A 25,777-nucleotide genomic window follows, 5' to 3' on the forward strand; every position below is an offset into this window, starting at 1 on the left:
GAGGTGTTTTGATGCCTAACAAAATAGGCAATAAAGTTCATCTTATGTATTTATCTTTACTAACTAACCTTAGAAGAACTAGAAGATATAGTTGGGAGAGTGCTTGTTTAGCTATGTTGTACGGGGAAATGTGCAGGGCAACGAAAGTTGGGAGCAAAACAATGAGTGGTTGTGCATCACTTTTAATGCCTTGGGCATGGTATCGCATGCCATATATTGCGCCAATTTCCAGTAATCCACCAACATACCCTTTAGTGTGTAGATGGAGCGAGGGTAGAGTGCTAAACTTTCCGAATAAACCTCATAATGATGTTGTGGGGTACAGAACCATGTTTGACCACATTCAAACTAATCAGGTAAATGTTCATAGCACAATTTTAAATTATTTTTATTTTCTTTTGTTTTACATATTATCTTAATTAACAAAAGTTATATATATTTTTTTGTAGTTTTTATGGGGCCTATATCAAGACTTGCAATGATAATAAAACAAGAAAAAGAGAATATGAAAAGGTGGTACTTTTATTCAGAATAATAGGAGCCATTTTAAAGGTAACAATTACACATTCATATTAAAATCATCATAAAGAGAAATAATTCAAAAGTTGTAACTGTCATTGCCGTAAAGAAATACATTTATTAACCAATTAAAACAGAGTTACAAAATATAAAATATCAACAGACCCTCCCTTAAACTGATGTTTATTAACATTCAGTTTAAAGGCTTCACAAAATTTAGCATGCAGGCCCCAAGAAACCTTTTGTGCTTCATGAATGACTCTCTCTTGAGTGCTTTGGTGAAAATATCAGAAACTTGATCTTCACTCCAACAATAAATCAATTTAATGGCTCCATCATTTCTCAAATCTCCTAGAAAATAAATCTTGACATCAATGTGTTTACTTCTTCCATATAGTACTAGATTCTTTGAAAGTTTGATTGCTAAATTATTGTCACAAAATATCCTAGTAGTGCCATGTTGCTGGAATTTCAACTCTTCAAGGATTCTCCTTAGCCATATGGCTTGAGAAGCACAAGAAATTGTTGCAACAAATTTTGCTTCTGTGCTTGATAAAGTAACAATAGGTTGGTTTTTAGAGAACCAAGAGACAACGCCTGTGCCAAGCATGAAAACACACCCTGAAGTACTCTTTCTATCATCTTGATCTCCTACATAATCACTATCAGTGAACCCCAATAGATTGAACTTTTCACATTTCTTGTAAAATAGTCCAAACTCTCTTATTCCTTGCAAGTAACGAAGGATTCTTTTAGCAGCAAGTAAATGCATTTCTGTAGGATTCTCCATGTACTTGCGAATCAAACTTACAGAATACATTATATTTGGTCTAGTTATAGTTAGATATATTAAGCTACCCACAATCTGTTTGTAAAGTGTACTGTTTATTTTTTTCCTTCATGATCTTTGCATAACTTAAAACCACACTCTAGTGGAGTGTTTGCAGAATTGAAATCATGCATATGAAATCCTTTTAGAATTTCTCCCACATATTTATTTTGAGAAAGAAAAATTCCACTTTTTGATTGCACTATTTCTATGCCAAGAAAGTAGAGCACCATGCCAAGATTAGTCATTTCAAATTCATTCATCGTAGACTTCTTGAATTCATTAAACATGAAACTACAATTTTCAGTAAACATAAGATCATCAACGTACAAGCATGCTATAAGAAGTTTTCCTTTTTCTCCAGATTTAACAAATAATGAATGCTTATAAGGACACTTTGTAAAACCAGCTTTTATGAAATAAGACTTAATGCGACTATACCAAGCTCGAGGGGCTTGTTTTAGCCCATAAAGAGCCTTTTTTAGTTTGTAAACTTTGTTCTCATTTCCTATTTTCACATAGCCAGGGGTTTGATCAATAAATACATGTTCCTCCAAGTAACCATGTAAAAATGTTGATTTTACATCTAGTTGAAAAATAGGCCAAACATTTTGTGCCACTAATGCAACTACCAACCTGATTGTGTCATTCCTTGCAACTGGTGAAAAAACTTCTGTGTAATCAACCCCATATTGTTGCTTGTAACCCTTAGCCACCAAACGTGCCTTATACTTATCCACTTCACCATTTTCTTTCAGTTTTGTTTTGAAAACTCATTTCACTCCTATGGTATTGTGCCTATCTAGAAGATCACACAGTTCCCAAGTATCATTTCTTTCAATGGAATCAATTTCATCATCCATCACTGTTCTCCATTTTTCTTCTTTAACAACACTTTCAAAGGTTGTAGGGTCACTTTCTGAAAACAAAGCAAAATGAGTAATGGGGTCTTCAATACCTGTTACCTCAAAATCAGACATCCATGTAGGCCTTCTCCTTGCACGTTGAGGTCTCTCTTCTTCAGACGTGGTTGTTAGAATTTGTTGTTCTTCTAGCTCCATTGGCTGTGACTCTTCATCTTCATTATCTCCATCAAAGTTTGCAAGTATTTGCTTTGTTTCATCTGTTATTTTCCCAAAATCTTTCTTCATTGAAAACAGCATCACGACTAATAATGATCTTTTAGTGATAGGATTATACAGTTTATATGCTTTTGATTGATCACTAACACCAAGAAAGATACATTTTTCACCTTTGTCATCAAGCTTTGATCTTTTCTTGTCAGGAATATGAGCATAAGCAATGCACCCAAAAATCCTGAAATGGTCCACAGTTGGTTTTCTTCTACTCCATGCCTCCTCTGGTGTCATATTCTTCACAACAAATGTGGGGCTTCTATTTAGAATGTGCACGCTCAAGTTAACAGCTTCAGGCCAAAAATCTTTTGAAACACCACTCTTAGTCAAGAGGCTCCGTACCATGTTGAGAATGGTTCTATTTTTCCTCTCTGAGACACCATTTTGTTGTGGTGTATATGTTGTTGTTAACTCCTTCCAGATTCTGTGTTTTCACAAAAAATAGAAAATTCATTTGAACAATTCTCTCCACCATGGTCTGTTTGAAGAGACTTAATAATCTTTCCCGATTCAGTTTCAACTTGAGCTTTGAAGCTTTTGAATGAAGAGAGAGCTTCAGATTTTTCCTGCGAAAAATAGTCCCAAGTTTTTCTAGAAAAATCATCTGTGAAAGTAATTAAGTATTTTTTACCTCCATTAGACGAAGGATTTATTAGACCGCAAATATCATAATGAACCAATTCCAAAACACTCTTTGCTCTCCATGATTTTCCATTAGGGAATTGAGAATGATGTTGTTTGCTAACAACACATTCTTCACATACATGAGAAGGAACAGTAATTTGTGGAAGGCTTGTTACCATGTCTTTTTGTTCAAGGGTCTTCAGTCCACTAAAACTCAAATGACCATAACGATATGCCACAACCAAGCAGAATCAGTAACTTTAGCCAACAAACCAGATTGAATGCTTTCAATTTTCAATGGGAATAACCTGTTTGAACTCATTTTTACAATTGCAATAGCACCTCGAACAAGATCAATAATTTCACAATAACCTTTGTTAATAAAAATTTCATAACCTTTTTCTTGTAATTGACCAGCACTTAACAAGTTTCTTTTCAAGTCAGGGACATAAAGCACATTAGAAATTGTTTCTACAAAACCATTCTTGGTTTTTATTTTTATATCACCTTTTCCCATCACTTTCACAGTAGAGCAATCACCAAAGCTCACGGTAGAATGAAAATTTTCATTTAAATATGAGAAAGAGGACTTACTTCCACTCATGTGATTACTACAGCCAGTATCAACATACCAAATTTTTGCCTCGCTGTCTTTTGCATCTTCAACTGCCATCAATAGGGTTTCTACTTCATTCTCCTTGATAAAATTTGAACTTTCACGCTTTTCTTTAAGATTAGGCAGTCTAGTATAACATTCAGAAGCATAATGACCAAATTTATGACATCTAAAGCATTCTACCTTTCATTTATTATGATTTCTCCCTCTATCATTGCCTTGAAATTGGTCATGGTTGCCTCTAGAGTTCTTGCTAAAATCTCTATTTCCATGACCTCCACACCCACATCCTCTACCTCTACCTCTACCATTTCCTCTAGAGTTGTATGAAGGAGTATTGGTAGAAGCCTTCAATGCTTGTTCCCCCATTGTTGAACTTCTATTCATCTTTTGTTCATGGACCAACAAAGAATTTTGAAGCTCATCTAGGGAGAGATCTTCAATATCATTTGACTCTTCAATTGAGCACACCACATAATCAAACTTTGGTGTTAAGGAGCGTAGGATTTTTTCAACAATGGCTATATCATTCATTTTTTCACCATGAAATCGCATACTGTTAGCAATATCCATGGTCCTTGAACAATAGTCAGTTACAGACTCACCATCCTTCATTTGAAGGACTTCAAAGTCTTTTCTCAAAGCTTGAAGTTGAGCACGTTTAACTCTCGAGGAGCCTTGATATTTTTTTTCATTGAATCCCAAATATCCTTGGAAGTATCTTTATAAAGAATAGTTTCAAGGATAGATCGATCAATGGCTTGAAACAAATAATTCTTGGCTTTCAAGTCTTTCAATTTCATCACATCAAGCTCCTTTTGTTGGGCATCTGTAAGAGTTGCACCATCCCCTGGTGTTGCCACACCATCTACAACAACCTACCAGAACTCCTTGGATCTCAAGAGATTCTCCATCAGCATGCTCCAATGGTCGTAGTGACCATCAAAACGTGGAATGGCTGACTGCACAAAATTTTCAAAAGTCATTGGTGGGATAATTGTTCTCTCTCTCCTTTTTTTTACACTCTTGGACTACTGCCTTTCTCTTAACCTAACTCTTGATACCACTGATAATAAAACGAGAAAAGAGAATATGAAAAGGTGGTACTTTTATTTAGAATAATAGGAGCCATTTTAAAGGTAATAGTTACACATTCATATTAAATTCATCATAAAGAGAAATAATTCAAAAAATTGTAACTATCATTGCAGTAAAGCAATACACTTATTAACCAATTAAAACAGAGTTACAAAATACAAAATATCAACATGCAACCCTCAATACCCATGGAAGCTTATAGAGATGCACAATTGTGGACTTCATGTACTGCCATCCTTTGCTTTGCAATTGTTGAATGGCATCAAACAGATAGAGTCAGATTACAGTTTAGGCTCTTCCAAGAAGCCCCTTCTCCACCTAACAATTTGGACGATCTGTACGTAATTGACATGATAGGAAGACAAGATGAAAATTGGATCATAAGACACGCACACTAGATAGATGTGTGGAACAATAGGCGTGAACTAACATTAAAGGGTCATCCAATGCAAGGCCCATTGTGTCACACACGAGAATACATGGAATGGTAGATTGTCATTTCCATCCATTTCCTATCTATGCCACCACTACTACAAGATCCAAGGAGGAGCCATCAACAACTAGGGACTACCACATCATTTGATACCGGTACGTCTTCCACACGATCATATCTCAAGACTACATTTCCTCCACCAAACATCACGCTTGAAGCAAACATAATTGATAGAAGGCATTCGTTTACAACTACTTCAGATGAATTTTTTACAAACTTATTTGGAGTTGATTTTACAACTTCATCTTCAGCACAAAGTTACATGCAGTCTCTTTATCAACCGAATTTTGCAAATAAACCTGATAGCTCCTCAAATGCTTTCCAACAAATGGCCCTTCAAAATGACCTAAATCCTCCACAACTTGATCCTGGATTCCAAGGGCAAGAACCACAATGAAAAAATTCACCACGTAACAGACGTCGTCCTTGTTGTGGAACTGGTCACTATTACGGAGATAGTTAATAATTGCATGTAAAACATTGCGAAGCTTCCTTGCAAGTTATAATTTTTTCAATTCAAAAATTTTAAATAGCAAGTATCCATCTCATTCAAAAACGTTCATTTCTGGAAAATATCTAACTTATTAATTTTTTAACTTATTAAAATTCTAATTTATTATAAATATAACTATTTTTAATATTTAATTTATATATATATATATATATATATTAAAATTACTGGAAAAAAAAAAGTTTAATCCTTGCACGGAATTCGAATTTCGAGGGATCAAATTTCGGCAGGAAAAATGTATTACCTTCAAACATTCAATTGAGAAATTTATGTTACTGTGCTAGTCAAAATTCGATTCTCATGAGAACGAATTCTGATCATGCATAATAAAGTAGTTTATTTTTGTAAATAAATTAGCGGAAGGTTTATTTTTGTATTTTTTTTTAAAAAAAATTCTAGTACAGTAAAAAATTCTTCTAAGGGTGGTGGTAATTAAAGGGGCATGGATTATTCAAAAAAGAAATTAAAGATTCTGGAGGAAACTAATAACGTGCTGAATAAAACAAAAAAAATTAAACATTATTATCAGAATCTTAAAAAAAATAATACACCTAATTTTCATATTATTAATATTTTCTTTTCAAATATTGATTATTTGGTAAATAGTAATTAAGTGAAAAATAATTAATCTTAAAAAATTCAAAATTATCGATAACTTAGTGTTACTAATTAAATTAACTTTTTTTAAAAGATGAATGAGTCTTATATAAAGATAAAACCGAGATAGTAATTATATTTCTTTGTTGTATAATTAAGAAATGCTTTTTAATCAAATTATCCCATTTAATTTCTTACATGAAAGATTAACTTTAGTTAATGTAATGATGTTATAGTATGCAGATCAATTAGTATCCAAAACATACTTATGTTATTGGATATACTTAGGAACACAAGATATTTATTTAGAACCGATATGGGTATACACATGATTAGATAGAGACATAATGAACCCAAAAAATGCGTGACCAAAACTATGAACCAGTTGTAGCTTTGCTAGGTAAAGCTATATGAAATGTTCTGACTGCTAATAAAAGGCTGAGTCTTCATTTAATCTGCAAAATCTCTGCTCAAAAAGATTTTAGTTTCTTTACTGCGTGAAATACTATATATGATGAAATTCTAAATTGGAAGATGTCCTAAAAATGAAAACTGGTGATGCTCAAACAAGTTTTTGGAACCAGCTTTTTATATTAAAACAACCACTTTGTGCTATAATGTATCTATGGTGGATGTCCATGGTAATTGTCACAAGATATGTGATCTATACAGAGTAATTACAAATCATTGCAAAAATAAATTTGTGTTCAAGAGATACTTAAGTTTAGATATATCATACTTTAAGATAATACATAATTCTTTCTCATTTAACACTGTACTAGCAAGGCCATTCGGCCACCTAGCTCGGCCAATCGGCTATCTGGTTCGGCCATTCGGCCACGTGGTAACCGAAACCCAATCGGCACCCGAATGTCCGAACCAGGAAGCCGATTGGCATTCGGACACCAGATAATCTATAACCCCGGGTTCCCACTAATAAGGAGATAATCAAGGATTAAGAGTTAAGCACACCAGTAAGCCGATTAGAGGCGTATTACCTAATCCGGTAATCACGTCCCAAGGCCCATGGGAATCCGGGCCCATAAATGTCAGTATAAATAGCTCTTGTCACGAGGTAAGGTTACTGTTCATTAATTGCCATCGATATCTGCGCTTTGTCCTGACTTGAGCGTCGGAGTGCCTTTTGCAGGTACCTCCCCCACACCGGAATATTGGTTCGGAGCACTCGTTCGGCCCTCAGAATACGAAAAGATTATTGGTGTATCCTTTAGACAGGTACATTTTGGCGCCCACCGTGGGGCCGAACCGAAACGATTCTAAAAGATCAACTGAGCGAAAGCAATGGCGATAACTAGGAGAACGAACATGGAAGAACATCAAACCGAAGAAGAAGAGCACGTGGAAGTGGTAGATGAAACTGATCTTTCGGAGACTGTTCGACTGATGAAGCGAGAGATGGAGAAAATGAAGCAGCAGCGAGAAAAGGATGCGAGGGAGCTTTCAGCCTTGAGAGCCGAGAATGAGGCGTTGAGAAATCAAGATTCATCGTGGAAACCTACTCAGGCTACTAACACGCAAACCCAGGGGTCATATCAATCCCAGGCAGTACACACCTCGGCCCCTCATGCCTCGGCGGTGGCACCTCAAAAATTCCCTTCGGTCATACCAACAGTAGGCCGACCCACAGATTTGGCAACTATCGGATCGCACCGACACCCATTCACTTCATCCATCATGCAACTCTCTTTGATGGACAATTGGAAATCTTTACCTATTGATAAGTATGATGGTACCACTGACCCTGATGAACATCTCGATGTTTTCCTTACGCAGGTAACCTTGAGCACTACGGACGACGCTGCCTTATGTCGTATCTTCCCAACGTCTCTCAAAGGTAGGGCCTTGAGTTGGTTCACCCGACTACCTCCCAATTCAATCGATTCTTTCAGCACCTTGTCGTCACAGTTCACTATCCAGTTCGCGACAAGCCGTCCCCATAGCTTGACCTCTCTGTCACTAGTCAGCCTTCGGCAAGACAAGAAGGAGACGCTTCGTGCGTTCATGGATCGGTTCAATAAGGCAGCCCTAGAAATTCGAGACCTCAACCCGGCCGTAGCGCTTCATCATCTGACCACAGCGCTAAAGCCGGGGCCATTCGTCAATAGCCTTTGCAAGAAACCTCCTACAGATATTAACGACCTGCGAAGAAGAGCAGATAAATATATGCAGATGGAGGAGTTGGCCGAGTTCCGAAATCAAGCCCGAGTTGAACCGTCAGGAAAGCCCGAAAAACCGGCGGAACCATCCTATCGGGGGCGAGGTAAGGAGATCACACTTCGGGATCGGCCAACGCGGGGTCCGAAGTACACTCACTACACTCCACTCAATGCAAGCCGCGCTGCAGTTCTTGAACAAGCTCTAACATCGGAGGTTCTGGCCGTCCCAAAAAGAGCTGCCACGCCACCGCGCGCCGATACTAGTAAATCTTGTCGGTACCATCGCAATAGGGGGCACTCTACCGAAGAGTGTGCGGCCCTCAGAGACAAAATTGAAGATTTAATCAAGCAAGGGCAGCTTCATAAGTTCGTGGATCGGTCTGATTCGCAACGCCAACGTCAACCTAGACATGACCCACCTCGGCAAAATCGCGCCGATAGACCTCGCCGCGAGCGAAGCAGATCACGTGAGAGAAAAGATGAGCCGACATCTTCCCATAGGCGAGTCATCAACACCATCGCGGGGGGATTTGCGGGAGGAGGTTCAACCTCTTCGGCGCAAAAGAGGCATTTACGCGCCGTCCGGTCGGTCAATATGGTCAGTCGGCAACCTGTTCGAAGATTACCCGCTATAACCTTCACTGACGCTGACTTCCAAGGGATCGATCCCATACAAGACGATCCAATGGTAATTAGTGTTGAAATCCACAATTGCATAATCAAGAAAACCTTGGTGGATCAGGGCAGTTCGGCCGACATTTTGTACTGGAATACCTTCAAACAGTTGGGGATCTCAGAAAAAGAACTCATGCCATACGATGATCCCTTGGTTGGATTCTCGGGAGAAAGAGTCAGTACCAAGGGGTACATTAAGCTTTTCACTCGCTTCGGTGTCAACGAGCAAGAGTACAAGGAAATCCAAGTTAAGTACATAGTGGTACATGCTAATACTTCCTACAACATTCTCCTCGGTCGGCCGTCATTGAATAGGTTGGGAGCTATTGTCTCAACACCACATCTCGCAATGAAATTTCCATCCGACAAGGGAAAAATTCTTACAATGCATGCCGACCAAAAGGCAGCTCGAGAATGTTACTTCGCTAGTTTGCGAGTAGCCCCCGTGGAAGAAAAGCAATCGAAGTCAAGGAGAGTTCACGTGGTAAACCCTATGGTAGCAGATAAATCCTCGGCATGGGACTTGGATCCAAGAATGAATGCAGACGAGCGAATGGAGTCAATAGAAGAAAAAGTTGCAGTCCGGATCGGCCCCGATACATCGCAAGTCACGTACTTGGGAGCCGGATTATCTGAATCAGATCGCCGTGCGTTAAGCAAGGTCATTCAGAAGCACGGAGATCTTTTTGCATGGATCCCCTCAGATATGCCAGGCATCGATCCTAAGGTTATGTGCCACAAGCTCTCTGTTTGCCGAGAGGCCAAGCCTATAGCCCAACGAAAAAGGAAGATGGGCACCGAAAGGAAACTAGCGGTTGAAAATGAAGTGGCCAAACTACTTGAAGCGAGGTTCATCCGGGAAGTACAATACACAACATGGCTTGCTAACGTAGTTATGGTCAAAAAACCAAACGGAAAATGGCGAATGTGCACGGATTACACCAACCTGAACAAAGCCTGCCCAAAGGATGCTTATCCTTTGCCCAACATTGATCGTCTGGTTGATGGTGCCTCGGGGCACAACATGTTGACATTTCTCGATGCCTATTCAGGATATAATCAGATCCAAATGCACCCACAGGATGAGGAGAAGACGGCTTTTATCACCGACTCGGCTAACTATTGTTATCGAGTAATGCCATTCGGCCTTAAGAACGCCGGTGCAACGTATCAACGACTTATGAACAAAATATTCAAAAGTCAGATCGGCAAAAATATGGAGGTTTATGTGGACGATATGGTTGTCAAATCCAATAACCTTAATCATCACATCACAGACTTGAGTGAGATCTTCCACCAAATTCGGCATTATAACATGAGACTCAATCCAGAAAAGTGCGTCTTCGGAGTCGCAGGCGGCAAATTCCTTGGCTTCATGCTTTCGGCCAGAGGCATTGAAGCCAACCCTGATAAGTGCCGAGCCGTGATCGAAATGCGAAGTCCTCAAAGTGTCAAAGAAGTACAACGATTGGCTGGTCGGCTTACAGCTCTGTCAAGGTTTCTCCCATGCCTCACAGAAGTAGCAAAACCAATCTTGAAACTTCTAAGAAGAACAAAGAAATTCGCATGGCCCGAAGAGTGTGAAACGGCTTTTCAAGCGTTGAAGTTGCGTCTCGGAACGCCCCCAATACTCTCTAAGCCCGACCCATCATCGGCCCTTGTGGTATACCTGTGTGTCTCCCAGGAAGCCATTAGCTCAGTCTTGATACAAGAAAAAGAAACTCAAGTGCCCATTTATTTTATCAGTCGCATGTTGCAAGACTCGGAGAGTCGGTACCAATTACTTGAAAAAGTGGCACTCGGATTGGTTCACACTGCTCGGAGATTGCGGCAATATTTCCAGGGACATAAGATTGTGGTTCGAACTGACTGCCCTATCGCTAAGGTCTTACGGAAACCCGAGCTCGCAGGCCGGATGATGGCATGGTCCGTTGAACTGTCGGAGTTTGACATATCGTTCGAGCCAAGGGGGCCGATTAAATCACAACACTGGGCTGAGTTCATTAATGAGTTGCAACCTAGTGGTCAATTCCAAAGCGATCAATGGACAATGCACGTTGATGGCTCTTCGAACAACGTTGGCAGCGGGGCAGGCATAATTCTTGAAGGACCAAAGGGGATTATCCTTGAGCAGTCAATGCACTTCGGATTCCGAGCCTCCAACAATCAGGCCGAATACGAGGCGCTATTAGCAGGGCTAAGATTGGCAGATGATATTGGGGTTCGGCGTTTAATTTGCTGGACAGATTCACAGATTGTGTCGGAGCAAGTTAACAATCACTTTCAAGTAAAGGATCCCAACCTGCTCCGTTATTATCACCTCTTCCACAACATGTGCTCCAAGTTCGATGAAATACAAGTACGACACACGCCAAGAGAAAACAATGAACGCGCCGATCAACTAGCCAGGTTAGCAAGCAGTTCCAGAAAACCAGGTCAGCTAAGAACTACCTTGCACCTAGAATTACCCACCCACTCGGCATTGCCAAAAAAGGCAAGTAATCCGAGTGAACCCACTCGGCATTGCTAAAAAAGACAAGTAATCCGAGTGAACCCACTCGGCATTTCTCAAAAAGCTAAGCAATCCGAGTGAACCCACTCGGCATTGCTCAACAAGCCAAGCAATCCGAGTGAACCCACTCGGTATTGCTCAAAAAGTCAAGCAATCCGAGTGAACCCACTCGTCATTGCTCAACAAGCCAAGCACTCCGAGTGAACCCACTCGGTATTGCTCAAAAAGCTAAGCAATCCGAGTGAACCCACTCGGCATTGCTCAACAAGCCAAGCAATCCGAGTGAACCCACTCGGTATTGCTCAAAAAGTCAAGCAATCCGAGTGAACCCACTCGTCATTGCTCAACAAGCCAAGCACTCCGAGTGAACCCACTCGGTATTGCTCAAAAAGCTAAGCAATCCGAGTGAACCCACTCGGCATTGCTCAACAAGCCAAGCAATCCGAGTGAACCCACTCGGTATTGCTCAAAAAGTCAAGCAATCCGAGTGAACCCACTCGTCATTGCTCAACAAGCCAAGCACTCCGAGTGAACCCACTCGGTATTGCTCAAAAAGTCAAGCAATCCGAGTGAACCCACTCGTCATTGCTCAACAAGCCAAGCAATCCGAGTGAACCCACTCGGTATTGCTCAAAAAGTCAAGCAATCCGAGTGAACCCACTCGTCATTGCTCAACAAGCCAAGCACTCCGAGTGAACCCACTCGGTATTGCTCAAAAAGTCAAGTAATCCGAGTGAACCCACTCGGCATTGCTCAAAAAAGGCAAGTAATCCGAGTGAACCCACTCGGCATCGCTAAAAAAGCAAAGCAATCCGAGTGAACCCACTCGGCATTGCCAAAAAAAAGGCAAGTAATCCGAGTGAACCCACTCGGCATTGCTAAAAAAGACAAGTAATCCGAGTGAACCCACTCGGCATTTCTCAAAAAGCTAAGCAATCCGAGTAAACCCACTCGGCATTGCTCAACAAGCCAAGCAATCCGAGTGAACCCACTCGGTATTGCTCAAAAAGTCAAGCAATCCGAAGTGAACCCACTCGGCAAAATATTTCGGTGAATGCACTTGGCATTGCTCATCCTGAAAGCAAATAAAGTCGAAAGCAAGTAAAAGCGAAAGCAAGTAAAGCCGAAATGAAGTTATAAATTCGAAGTGTTTTCATTAATAAGCATTAAACAATATTGAACACGGCTACAAGCAAAGTAAAAAATTAAAATTCCAACGACTACTAGGCTCTATCGGCCTTTCATACAAAAAAGGAAGAACAAGTCCCCTACATGACTACTCCTCGGCATTGTTCTCATCATCCACTTGCGCCTCCGGCTCGGCATTCTGCTCCGGTCGCGACTGGTGGATTTCAGTCTCACCATCCGAACCGTCCTGCGTCTCCTCGGCCTCAGGATCCTCTGTCGGCACATCACTATCAGGAACGGCCCCCGGGGGCATGTCTTGAAATGACATGAACGACCCTTGGTAAAAGTCTTTCGACATGTCAAATTCAAAACCCTCCTCGAAACGGCCAAACTGTTGTGCTTGCCGAAGAGCATGGCGAAACCCAGCTTCATGTTGGGCAACAATCCGCTCCTTGGCCTGTTCCTTCACCCTGCTCAGTTCCGCCTCGGCTTCCTCCAGGCGACGCTTCTCTTCGTTCGCAGCCTTTTGCATATCTAGCCGAAGAGTGTCGTTATTGCGCCGTTGCACATCTAGCTCGGCCGCGAGTTGCCGATTCCTTTGTTGAGCATCCTCGGCGGTCGCCACAGCCTCGGCCATTTCCCTTTCGGCATTCTCTACCCTTCGCCTCAGTTGCACTAACTCACCAATGGGCTCCATCATGAGATGCTGTGCGAGTGCTAACGACCGAGCCTGCACCTCACAAAAGTACTTCCATTTGGCTACGGCATCATATTGGCCTAAGAACTCGCGCCCTTGTTCAGAAACGGCATGTGGCCGAACCAGCGATTCAGCAGTCACTTCTTCACTCAGAAAGTTCCTAGACATAATCATGGGGGGCACGCATATGGTCGTCCCACCCGGCGAAGACGAAGCATGTTTAGCTTTCTTTGTTTTTTCAGGCCGCTCCTCATTGTTCTTTTGTTTCGGCCCTTCCTGAACCACCTCTTTCCCCTTCTTGACCTTCTTCCGCTTCCGTTCCGGAGTAGGGGGCACTCGGTTGTCTTGGTTCGGACCTGGTACGTGTGCAACGGCCGAGCTGCCTACGATCCCCGATGCTCGAGCTTGCTGAATCCGACCGGCCAGAAGGTCGCGGATGTTGAACTCATCGGCACCACTCGTCACCATGATTCCTGCACAAACAAACAAGTGAACATCAATATGATTTTACCTAAAGGCCGAAACAGGAAAGTCACGCACCTATCAAGTCATCTCCCCATCGGGAGGATTCGACCACATTTATTAGCGACCTAGTCGGCAAGCGCCTAGGGAGTCGAAGCAAAAACTGTAAATTCCGCTGCTCTTCGGCCGTGAGCAGCTCATTCGGCACCACATCATACGGCCGAGGGGCACGCGTCCAGTACAAGGGAAACAGGCTCCTCCCATCGGTCCCGAAGAAGAAACGTCTCCCATTAGGCCGAATGGTCACCCGAAAAAATCCAGCTTTGAAATTCTTGTAAGATGAGGTAAAACTATCCAAAAGCAGCCGATCCGCCACACGGCTAAGGGAAACCCATTTGGCTAAATCTGATGGTCGAGACGAATAAAACGAAAGAAAAAGTAGAGGAGAAGGTTTAATCGCCAAGCACATGCACAAGTGTTTGAACCCTTGCAGCTGGGCCCAGCTGTTCGGATGTAGCTGTGTTGGAGCCACGTTCAAGACTCTCAAAACCCCCATGGTGAATGTGTCGAACGGCAGTTTCACCTTCAAGTCTCGAAGAAGACAATCGTACACATAGAAAGATGCCATGCTCTCGGCCTCTTTGTTTAAGCACACCATGTCGGGATTCGGAAATGCGTCGTTTCGGCACGAACGAATCCCAATCGGATACGGGTCTTCTTCGGCACTAAATCGAAGGCATTTGGTATAAGATAACAAGTTGGTAATCATGTCTGTGTCTCGGTAGCGTGAATAATACGAGGTAACCTCCCCGTTCACCCATTCGTAATCAAGTACCTCAGACGGCCCATATCTTTGCCGATTCGAGATACGCTTAGTTTTAAAGGGCATCTCTGCACTCCCACTAGTTGAAACCTCTTCGGACGCACCTGTATTTCCATCAGACCTATCCGCGTTCGGCCCCGAATCTTCAGACGACGACCCCTCAGATGATGATGGCCGAGCCACACTAGCCGAAGAGCTTTCGGAGGAAATAGCCATGTGATGAGACTCACCAAAAATCTAAATTCAAGATGGTCACTCGGCGTGCGTCGTTTAGCCCGTAAACTTGCTCGGATGACACTGTTCGGCTGCGAGTAGTAAGCGTGAGAGGCCCTACCACACATCACTATATATAGCAAGGGAGAGGGGCGGGAAAATTCAAAATATTTGAAATGGTGTAACCGCCAGATCTTCGCGATCCAACGATGGATATCCATCCGACCCTTCGATTTCCCACATCACCCTTCGAACCCTATTTTTGTACCCTTGCCAAAGGTATACCTTCCGCAAGGCTAGGGGGCAAGTGTACTAGCAAGGCCATTCGGCCACCTAGCTCGGCCAATCGGCTATCTGGTTCGGCCATTCGGCCACGTGGTAACCGAAACCCAATCGGCACCCGAATGTCCGAACCAGGAAGCCGATTGGCATTCGGACACCAGATAATCTATAACCCCGGGTTCCCACTAATAAGGAGATAATCAAGGATTAAGAGTTAAGTACACCAGTAAGCCGATTAGAGGCGTATTACCTAATCCGGTAATCACGTCCCAAGGCCCATGGGAATCCGGGCCCATAAATGTCAGTATAAATAGCTCTTGTCACGAGGTAAGGTTACTGTTCATTAATTGCCATCGATATCTGCGCTTTGTCCTGACTTGAGCGTCGGAGTGCCTTTTGCAGGTACCTCCCCCACACCGGAATATTGGTTCGGAGCACTCGTTCGGCCCTCAGAATACGAAAAGATTATTGGTGTATCCTTTAGACAGGTACAAACACAACTCACTGCAACACGATCATACAACCAAACAAAAAAGAACCTTCTAACAACTAAAAGGCAAGTCTCTGCCTCAAACATGGAGAATCCCCTTAACAAGAGAAAACACTTTTATTTGTACAGTAGTTCAAACAAGTCCCTCATGCAACTTTAACTTCAATGGTCTTTGGTTTCTTGGGCTGAGGAGGAGGCAGTTTCTGCACCGTAACACTTAGCACACCATCTTGACACACAGCAGAGATTGCATCAGTGTTTGCATTCTCAGGAAGAACAAACTTTCGCATGAACTTTCCGACCCTTCTTTCCATTCTGAGATACTTGGAGCCTTCTTTCTCCTCCTCCCTCTTTCTCTCCCCACTGATGAGAAGCACGTTGTCATCCTCCACTTGAACCTTAATGTCCCCAGATTTCAGCCCCGGCATGTCGATCTCGAACACGTAAGACTTGGGACACTCTTTCAAATCCGCGGGTGTCGCAGCCATGGCCTTGGCGTCCCGAACGTAAGACCGTGTTGGGGCGTTGTGTGTCTTGTCTCCTGCCCCGTCGTCCGAAAGATCCATCATGTGTTGCAGCGTGTGAAACAACGGAGACTCCAAACCCATCACGCGGAAATCCATTACTTTGGTGAATTCGGAACTTTTCGAATTAGCGTTGGTTGCTGTGTTTCTTATGTTTGTGTGTCCACGGAATGGGTATTTGAATGGAGAAGATGAATCATTCGAGAAAGAAATGGAAGCTTCTGGAGGAAATTAATGAGTACCGTGGAACTTCCAGCAGCTTCGGTTACGCTGCCTTTTTCTGTTCTTCTACAACCTTCCAGAATCTTGGGGTGTCATCTAGGCAAAAATGAGTTTTTTTTCTTTTTTACTTATTAATATTTAATTTATTTATTTATTTATTTACACAACTTAAAATGCTATGACATTTGTGCTATCTTTTCAAAATTTCACACTGTTAAGTCGATTTTAAAAATTCAATTTTTAAAATGTTAGATGAATAAAATAATACTATTTAGAATTTAATTTAAATATGTTTACATCGTAATTATCATTTAATTATATGCAATTGCGTTAAGCAATTTCACTGAAAAAGTAAAATTTATTCGAAATAGGACTTTATAATCTTCAATTCATTCGACCGATAATTTGTTTGGTTTTTAATTTTTTATAGACCTTTACCCTCACTTTTTTCCAGTGAAGAGGTGTGTGGATCTGTTAGTAATGTGGGCTCAGTCCAGGACAAGAAACAGATAGACTCGCACTATCCACGGAAGACGGGCTTTCAATGTTTGGGCTATCCATTAATGTTGTTTCCGTTCAGTTTCTGTTAGATAGTATCAATACTATTCATGAGAGACTGATGTAGTAGTTCTTTTTTTCTGTTTTGGGATTTTTTGTCCCTTTAATTGATCAAAAGTAAAAAAATAAAACTAAACTAGCCATAGCTATTTTTGTTTTCTATCCATCCTTATATATGATTATAAATTTAAGTAATAACAAATGTTTTAAGGTACTTCTTTCTATATTAAATATTTTTTATTTTATATTTATTATTTCATTTAAATATAATATATTTTTAGTTCCTACAAAATAAGCAAGTTTTGATTTAGAATCATACATTTTTTTCACCCTCTAAAATTTAGAATTATTGTTTTTAGTCTCCATTATCATATAGTCATTGTTAATTACTTGTTTATTCATTAAAAGGTTTAGTATTTTTCTTAGGTATTATTTATAACTGATAATGATACCATATTAGTGTGTGACATATTTAAAAAGTATCTTAAGCTTTTAAAATAAATATTATTTATGCATACATTTCAAAATCATTGTTTGATACAAAAAATAGTTATTTTAGATTTTAGATAGATAATAATTAAAGAAAATCATTTTTTTAGAGACCAAAACTAAAATTTACAAGGACTAAAGATATTTTATAATGACAGAAAATAATGTTTAGAAAGTTTAGAAGGATAAAAAATAAATAATTTTTATACATGAACTTAAACCAAAACTAATCATTCACTATCACAAAAGTATTGTTCTACAATATAATTTCTACATCAATTAGCATAAAAATAATGTAGAAATAAAATATAATAACATTTTTGTAATTAAATGTAAAAAAAATTAGTATATTGCATCATTTTTAAGGAGAAATAATATAAATATGGAGTGTTTTACATCAGTTTATTTAAGAACTGATGTAGTGTTGCTCGAACTTCTAATCCTTGAAAATACTTATCCTCAAGGTAAGTCGCTCAACAAGGAGTCGGAGGAGGTCCTTCGCTCCAAGCCCTTCATCCTCACCCTCATTGATGAGCTCAAGAAGCTCTACCGGCCTCTTTCCACAACCTTTAAGGAGTTTGAAGTCTCAACGATAGCACATAATTACTGCAACTCAGCAACCTTAGCCGAGAACTTTGGCTCGAGTGAGTCGATGCACTCGAACAATTTCGTTTTGGAGGACCTCCTCCAGATGATCTGCTTGGCTCGCTCTTTGACATGAAGAATGACTTCACCTCCACAATGCTTATTGCGGTTGCTACTTGACCTACGACTATGTCACCGACGACTCCACTAATATGGATTCAATCTCTACCTTGCACAACTAGCTTGTTTTGTGCTAATCAAAAAATAAAATAGGGTTATTGTATTTAGACGGTTTAAATGTTGGCAGATTAAATGATAATACAAGTGCAATGCATAATTTCTTTCATCTCTCTATTTATCTCTTACTTCTTTCTATCCTTTATTTTGTTATCCCTTTCCACCTTTTTTATCTTTGTCTTTCTTTTACCAACCTAAATTATATATCAGATTAAGTATGAACATGTTAATGAGAAAGTTAAAAAATAAAAAATAAAAAAAGCTCCCCATAAGACAATTCTCGATGATATTATGGCAATTACAACTATTAGTAGAAGCCTGTGATTGGTTTGGTTATGGTAGTAGGATCATTGTAACAACAAGGAGCACACATGCCAACCATTTGGGATACCAAAAAAACTAAACTAAACTGAAACATCTTATACTGCAGAAAATTGGAAAGAACAAGATTTAGACTTGTATTAAGTAGTTTTTTTTTCACAACCGAATTTCATTACCTAAAGCTTTCTTAGGCACAAGTTTAGTCACAAGAGATTCAAATGTATTTTTGGTTAGAGCCTTAATCATTATTTGTACCAACTAGTTTTAAGAGTTGCAATGAATAAACTAACTTAACCAACTTCCATGTTGGACAGGATTTTGAAAGGCAGTAATAACTTATTTATTGTTATCCCCACAATGAATATCTTCATTACAAGTGTGTCATTATGTATTTGGGTTTTTCTTAGCCAAATATCTTGTTTACTATTGTTGTTGTTAAGATATTTTGTTACTTTAGGAGAGGATTGATTTGAGCTACCACATTTTGTTTGTATTTATCATATTTACAATCATTAATTTTCCTTTGCATGAATATGCATATGTTTTTGATCAATTGAGGTTGCAAGTTTTCTGCCCGATAAAATCCAATTCATTGATGCCTAGTTCTACGTACTCTAAGAAATCCTTTTGGTTGATAATATTGGAAAAAAAAACATATTGTGAAGGCCAATATTTACTAAAGAATTCCTAATGTGAAAAAATATATTTCTCCATAATATGATTCTTTTGGTTTGTGAATGATGTTGTTGATGGACCACAGATTGGATTGTATCTAGTGTTAGAGTCACTATAACACAGAGAAGGAATAAATAAACATGTCAAGCTACTACCTTGAAATAAATCATGCTAATTAAAATAAGCTGAACTAAATAGAGCATATGTTTTTACAGGCTTGTATTTACCTTTTTTTTTTTTACAACATTTGAATATCATTTACTTGAGTTTTATTGGACACATAAACCAACACCTTAAACATTTAAACAGAGCCCAAAATTAAGTTATGAACTTCAAGATCATTACTATTTTTGCTATCAAAATATTTGTCCTAAAATTTCATACAATATAAGAACATGACAACCCTAGAAGTTTATCCTTAAACATCCTAGTGCTAAGAGATTCAAATGTATTTTTAATAACTACCTGATGTGTTGATACTCTAGTCTAAAGTGATGTAATTAATAGTGAAAACACATCATAGGAGGATCTCTGTAATCAAAGAAGCTTATTTGAATTGAAACAACCAACAATTGCTATAAAATTTCATCTTGCAATATGTTAGCTGTTTTGACATCAAGATACATAATTTTATAATAATATTGTTTATGAAAATAAATCATATCTCTAGCAGCATCCATATCCCTGAATAAATGCATAAACATAACGATAGTAATAAGTTAATGTTTTTAATGATTTTGAGAAATCAGACTATAATTATCGATCATAATAAGTAGATTAAGGCCATTATTTTTAGTGCCAACTTCCCCAGTTTTTTCTTTCCTTTTATATAAGTATTGTACTTTCTTTTTTTACTTCTATGACTTTATTTGATGGTTATTATAATATTAATTTTAATGATGGGTATTAAAAACAATTATATATATATATATATATATATATATATATATATATTTAAGAATATTTCACTAATGTTCCTCTTATTGTTTTTTTTTTAATTTTCATACAGAACTTATTTAAATATGTAGTTACATGGTTCTATATTGTTACAAGTTTTGACATGTTGAATTTTGGGACAAAGGAAGCATTACAATATGTGAAATAAGCATTATGTTTAGATAGTACCTATTTTGTCAACTTCCCCAAGTTTATAAAAAATAAATAAATAACATGTGATGTAGATAAAATATAAATATTACCTATTTTGTGATCTCCTCCAAGGCCCAAAAGTTCTATTTAATGACAAGTTTTGAAAAAAATTTCTTTACTCTTTCAAATAAGAGGATAATAACTCATAGGAGTAACTCTTGACCACATTGGGAATCCATTCCAACTAAAACGTTTTAACTTAAAATGTGAAATCTGACATTTTTAATGTTTTATTTATTTTTTATATATAATTGACTAAGTTGCAAATAAGTTATAATTTAGAGAGAGAAATGAAAAAAATAAAAAGTAAGAAAAAGAAATTGTAGAGTTGTGCAGTCTATACCTTAATTAAGAACATTTTCACACGTTGAGCAATAACTTGAAATCAAAAACCAGTTTTATGATTGAGTTGTTGACTCCTAGAAACAATGATTTAACTAGAGAGTGTATTGAGTATGATGTCTTTTTGGTTCGTCCCTGAAGTATCCACCGTCGATAGCAGTGACTAATCTCCTCGTTACGTTGGAGGCACCACAAGGTAGGATTCGAACTCCTGAGTATTGAGTATGATGTCTTTGGTGACGAAAAATCAATTACTTTAATTTTATTTATTTGTTTAAAAAAACTTGAAAAAGATCTTTGTTATAATATATGCTTGTATTGACTAAATATTTTTTATTAAACTTGTGTACATGTGGTAGTTTGGATAGTTTCAATGTGTGATATCTCTGAAACATTAGGCTTTTCATCAGAGCATGTTATGTTTGCCTTCATTTGTGCACTATTTTCCTTTATTTCTTGTTGAACTTATGTATCTTTATTTCTTACCCACCTATTATGTGTGACTTTGACATATTTATCATTTTGATAGAATTCATTTTTTAGTATTTGTACCTGTTTAAGGGCACACTCATAATCTTCTGGTAATTGGAGGGTCGAACGAGAGCTCCGGGCAGTTGCTTCAGAGAGGGGAGGTACCTGCAAAAAACACTCCGACGCTCAAGTCAGGACAAGCACGATTCTCAAGAGTAATAAATGAACAGTGCATATCTCGTTTTACGTGACCCATTTATACTACCTGTCATGGGCCCTGAACGTGGTGGGCCTCTTCTAACACTTACCAAATTAGGTAATACGGTGTTAATCGGCTGATTATGCCTTAATCGTGCATTTGTCCTTGTTAATCATGATCATCGTGCTAATCGTTGCCTGGCCTTCTCGGCCATTGGCCGAGCCGAGAGGTAAAGGGTTGGAGTTTCCCTTCGTTCTCTGCCTTTTTCCAGGCCGAGAGGCTGTGATGAGAATCCACTTATGAATTCTCAAGAACAATGCAATGCTTCTCGGCTTCCTTGGAAGGTTGTCAAGGAAGAAGACTCCAAGTTGCACCAAGCTGACCTAGGCTTGCTCTAGCCAAGTCCGGAAGAAGATGAGTGATCCTAGCTCTACAAAGAGAGGAGCTCAAGAAGGGTAGAGAAAGGATCAAGTGACTTTCGGAGGGGGAGAGTTCTAAGAAGAGAAATCTCATGTATATCATCCAAAAGTGTTTACAAGTTTCGGCCTTATAGAATTTATAGAGAAAATTAGGTCAAAGTGAACCATGGGTTAGCCTAAGGTTAAGTGAAACCATGGTCTGGTCTTAACCTTAGGCGCCCAAAATTTGAATTCAAAATTCAAATTTTGGAGCCTAAACCCGGATCACACCATGTGCACTTCATTTTGAATGTCATTAGGCTTCCATTTAAGTTGCATTTCGGTCACACCATGTGCATGTGTTGCACATGGACGAAATGTAAACCAAATGTGAAACTAATTACATTCTAATGCAAATACACATGCAACCTAAATAACCCTAAATTTAAATGACCATCAAATGAACCTCCTAATCTAAATGGTCGAAAATACAAGGCCTTAAAGAAATACAAGGCTCTAAGGCCCAACCCTACACTACTCCTATTCTACTTGGGCTTGATTCAAAGCCCAACTAAACAATGTGATGGGCTTTCGTTGAGCTTGGGCCACTCCTCTTGTATCCTCCTTGCCATAGCCCTAGTAGTTGGGCCCTTGGCGCATGGGCTTCCTCCATCATCCCCTCCCTCTTGAAGAGGATTTGTCCTCAAATCCAAAGCATCCTCCTCTTGGGTAGTCAGTCCTGAAAAGAGAGACAAATCATAAACATTAAAACTAGGACTAACACCATATGCAGAAGGGAAATCTAGGACATAGGCATTATTATTTATTTTCCTAAGGATCTGAAAGGGTCCATCTCCTCTAGGACTAAACTTGGACTTTCTTTTGGAAGGAAATCTATCCTTCCTAAGGTGCAGCCAAACCCAGTCACCTTCCTTGAAGATAACTTCCTTTCTACCCTTATTATTATATTTTTGATATTTTTCAGTTTGGGATTGAATATGACTTCGAACCCTCTCATGCAATTTTTTAACAAATTCAGCCCTAGATGTGTCTTCTTTATGAATAAAGGAAGCAACATCCGGAAGGGGCAATAAATCTAAAGGAGTGAGAGGATTGAATCCATAAACAATCTCAAAAGGAGACATGTTAGTGGTTTTGTGAACCACTCTATTATAGGCAAACTCCACATGAGGGAGATAGTCATCCCATGACTTTTTATTGCCTTTGAGGAATGCCCTCAACATAGTCCCTAGAGACCTATTTACTACCTCAGTTTGCCCATTAGTTTGGGGATGACATGTGGTAGAAAATAGAAGTTTAGTTCTTAGCTTTGCCCAAAGAGTTTTCCGAAAATGGCTAAGGAACTTAACATCTCTATCTGAGACTATAGTTTTGGGTAACCCATGAAGTCTCACAATTTCTTGAAAAAATAACTTAGCAACACTACTTGCATCATCCATTTTGTGGCATGGAATAAAATGTGCCATTTTACTAAAACGGTCCACAACCACAAAGATGGAATCCTTTCCTCTTTGGGTCCTAGGCAATCCAAGGATAAAATCCATGGAAACGTCTACCCAAGGAGCATTGGATATTGGCAAGGGGGTGTATAGTCCACGAGGTTTTGTGGTAGACTTAGCTTGTAAACAAGCTATGCAACTACTAAAAAATCTTTGAACATCTTTTTTCATATGAGGCCAAAAGAATTTCTCTCTCAAAAGTGAAAGAGTTTTCTCAATTCCAAAATGCCTCATGAGCCCACCCTCATGGCTCTCCTTTACCAAGAGTTTCCTAATAGATCCTTGGGATATACAAAGTTTATTTTCTTTAAAAAGATACCCCTAAAAAATATAGTAACCTTGATAAGGTTTTTGAATACATAAAGAATAAAAGTTATCAAAATCAAGGTCTTTCTCATACAATTCCTTGATGTCATCAAACCCTAATATTTGAGAACCTAGGATGTTCAACAAAACATGTCTTCTTGACAAAGCATCAGCTACTATATTTGTAGAGCCTTTTTTATATTTGATGACATAAGGAAATTGCTCAAGGTACTCAACCCATTTTGCATGCCTCTTATTTAACTTATATTGACCCTTCAAGTATTTATTTGGTAGTCAAGCCTAACTTTTCAACCATCCTAGTGCCACAACAATTGCACAAAGATCCACTATCCACTATGAGAGAACAAGCCTTGTTTGAAATATTACATCTTGTGTGAAAGATGTTTTCTCTTTGGGATTGTGTATCACTAAGTTGGTTGTTGAGGACCCTTCTCATCATAAGAAGTTCCCCATTGTAAGGGTAAGTGACCTCACATGACTCCTCCTCACTTGCTTCTTCTTCATCCTCACTTGAAGATGGAGAAGTAGTAGCTTCATCTTGGCTACTATAAATGTCTTGGCCCCTTAGAATCATGACTTTTTTGTTAGGGCATTGAGAAGCAATAAGGCCTCTCCCAAGACATTTAAAGCACTTAATGTCACTAGACTTAGTGCTAGTGTGTGAGGTGTTTGTTTTTTTGTCTTTTTCTTTTTCTTTACCCTTGTCTAGATTTTTTGGGGAGTCAAAAGTATTTTGCTTTCAAAAGTATTTTTCTTGCCCTCCCTCTTGTAGTCAACCTTTGAGTAAGAAGATGAGTATGAGCTTGTTTTGAAATTCTTTCTCAAAATTTGTTGTTCAACCTTGATACAAAGCTGAACCAAGTCATTCAAATCTCTATAAGGAAGAAGCTCAACCTTATCTCTTATCTCAAAAGTCAATCCACTCAAAAATCTAGCAATAGTAATATTTTCTTCCTCCCTAATGCCATCTCTCATTAAGTATAACTCCATCGTTTGTCTATACTCTTCCACAGTTATATTTCTTTGATGGAGTCTTTGGAGCTTGTTGATAAGCTCCCTAGTGTAGTAAGAGGGAATATACCTCCTTCTCAAGGCACTCCTTAATTCATTCCAATATTGAATTGGAGGATCATTATGGAGACGCCTATCCCTCACAAGTGAAGTCCACCAATACATGGCATGACCTTGAAAGCTTAAAGTGGCTAGGGATACTTTTCTTTCTTCACTCACTTGATGGCAAGTAAATATTTGTTCAACCTTCATCTCCCAATCAAGGTACCCCTCAACATCATCTTTACCATGAAAATAAGGGAGATCTACCCTAGATTCCCTTGTTTTGGAGGTCCTATGAAATCTTCTAGGAGGTTGTTGGTAATGATCTCCTAAAGCTAGGCTATCACCATGCATGGAATCTCCTAGGGTTGAACTATGAGTTTGGGAGCTATGTCTACTTCGGTGCTTGTGGTGTAATTTTTCTTCTTTTTCCTTTAATACACGAATTTCCTCCTCTAAAAGAGCAAGTTGAGCCTCTCTTTCAAGTTTTTCTTTTAATCTTTGTTTAGACTCTTGCTCTTTCCAAATTTTAAGTGATCTTAATTCATGTGTTACTTTTGACATATCATTGTAATCACTTGAATTACTATCACTTTGGGGAGTGGAAAATTCTTCCATTATAGGAGAAAGATTTCTTTTAAAGAAAGAATTTGTAAAATCAATTTTTTTTTACAAGGTTAAGACTAAATACTTGGAGGACTATGTATATGATGTTGTGTATTTTACTCGTATTTTAGCACTTTAATTCACAAGAATTCATAGCATAATCATGCATATCTTTCATGTTTTTAATAAATTTTTATATCATTTTCCTATTTTATGCTT

The 25,777-nt window shown here is 38.9% G+C and overlaps 4 protein-coding genes across 4 annotated transcripts; 1 reads left to right on the forward strand and 3 right to left on the reverse strand.

The window, feature by feature from the left end:
* Positions 1-712: 712 nt before the first annotated feature.
* On the reverse strand, positions 713-1,339 carry LOC145952123 (secreted RxLR effector protein 161-like). The gene has a single exon (XM_083064351.1). The coding sequence runs from the start codon at positions 1,337-1,339 to the stop codon at positions 713-715; it is 627 nt and encodes a 208-aa protein (XP_082920477.1).
* A 1,983-nt stretch (positions 1,340-3,322) lies between these two features.
* On the reverse strand, positions 3,323-4,297 carry LOC109791817 (uncharacterized). The gene is made up of 2 exons (XM_020351167.2): positions 3,943-4,297; positions 3,323-3,834 (listed from the first exon to the last, which is right to left on the reverse strand). The coding sequence occupies exons 1-2, from the start codon at positions 4,295-4,297 to the stop codon at positions 3,323-3,325; spliced, it is 867 nt and encodes a 288-aa protein (XP_020206756.2).
* Positions 4,298-7,725: 3,428 nt separating this feature from the next.
* LOC145952124 (uncharacterized) lies at positions 7,726-11,805 on the forward strand. The gene has a single exon (XM_083064352.1). The coding sequence runs from the start codon at positions 7,726-7,728 to the stop codon at positions 11,803-11,805; it is 4,080 nt and encodes a 1,359-aa protein (XP_082920478.1).
* A 4,080-nt stretch (positions 11,806-15,885) lies between these two features.
* LOC109791820 (17.9 kDa class II heat shock protein) lies at positions 15,886-16,577 on the reverse strand. Its single transcript, XM_020351169.3, has one exon. The coding sequence runs from the start codon at positions 16,503-16,505 to the stop codon at positions 16,029-16,031; it is 477 nt and encodes a 158-aa protein (XP_020206758.2). The 5' UTR covers positions 16,506-16,577; the 3' UTR covers positions 15,886-16,028.
* Positions 16,578-25,777: the final 9,200 nt, after the last annotated feature.

This window comes from Cajanus cajan, chromosome 9 (genome assembly GCF_000230855.2).
Source record: "Cajanus cajan strain Asha chromosome 9, NIPB_CcT2T_4, whole genome shotgun sequence".
Classification (NCBI taxonomy): Eukaryota; Viridiplantae; Streptophyta; class Magnoliopsida; order Fabales; family Fabaceae; genus Cajanus; species Cajanus cajan.

Excerpts from the sequence above, each read along its gene's own strand:
- LOC145952124 (XM_083064352.1), top strand. The coding sequence starts at position 7,726 with ATGGCGATAACTAGGAGAACGAACATGGAAGAACATCAAACCGAAGAA.
- LOC109791817 (XM_020351167.2), bottom strand. The coding sequence starts at position 4,297 with ATGGATATTGCTAACAGTATGCGATTTCATGGTGAAAAAATGAATGAT. Across the intron at positions 3,835-3,942 it reads CAACCATGACCAATTTCAAG|AAAAGCGTGAAAGTTCAAAT; the intron begins GCAATGATAGAG and ends CTAATCTTAAAG.
- LOC109791820 (XM_020351169.3), bottom strand. The coding sequence starts at position 16,505 with ATGGATTTCCGCGTGATGGGTTTGGAGTCTCCGTTGTTTCACACGCTG.
- LOC145952123 (XM_083064351.1), bottom strand. The coding sequence starts at position 1,339 with ATGTATTCTGTAAGTTTGATTCGCAAGTACATGGAGAATCCTACAGAA.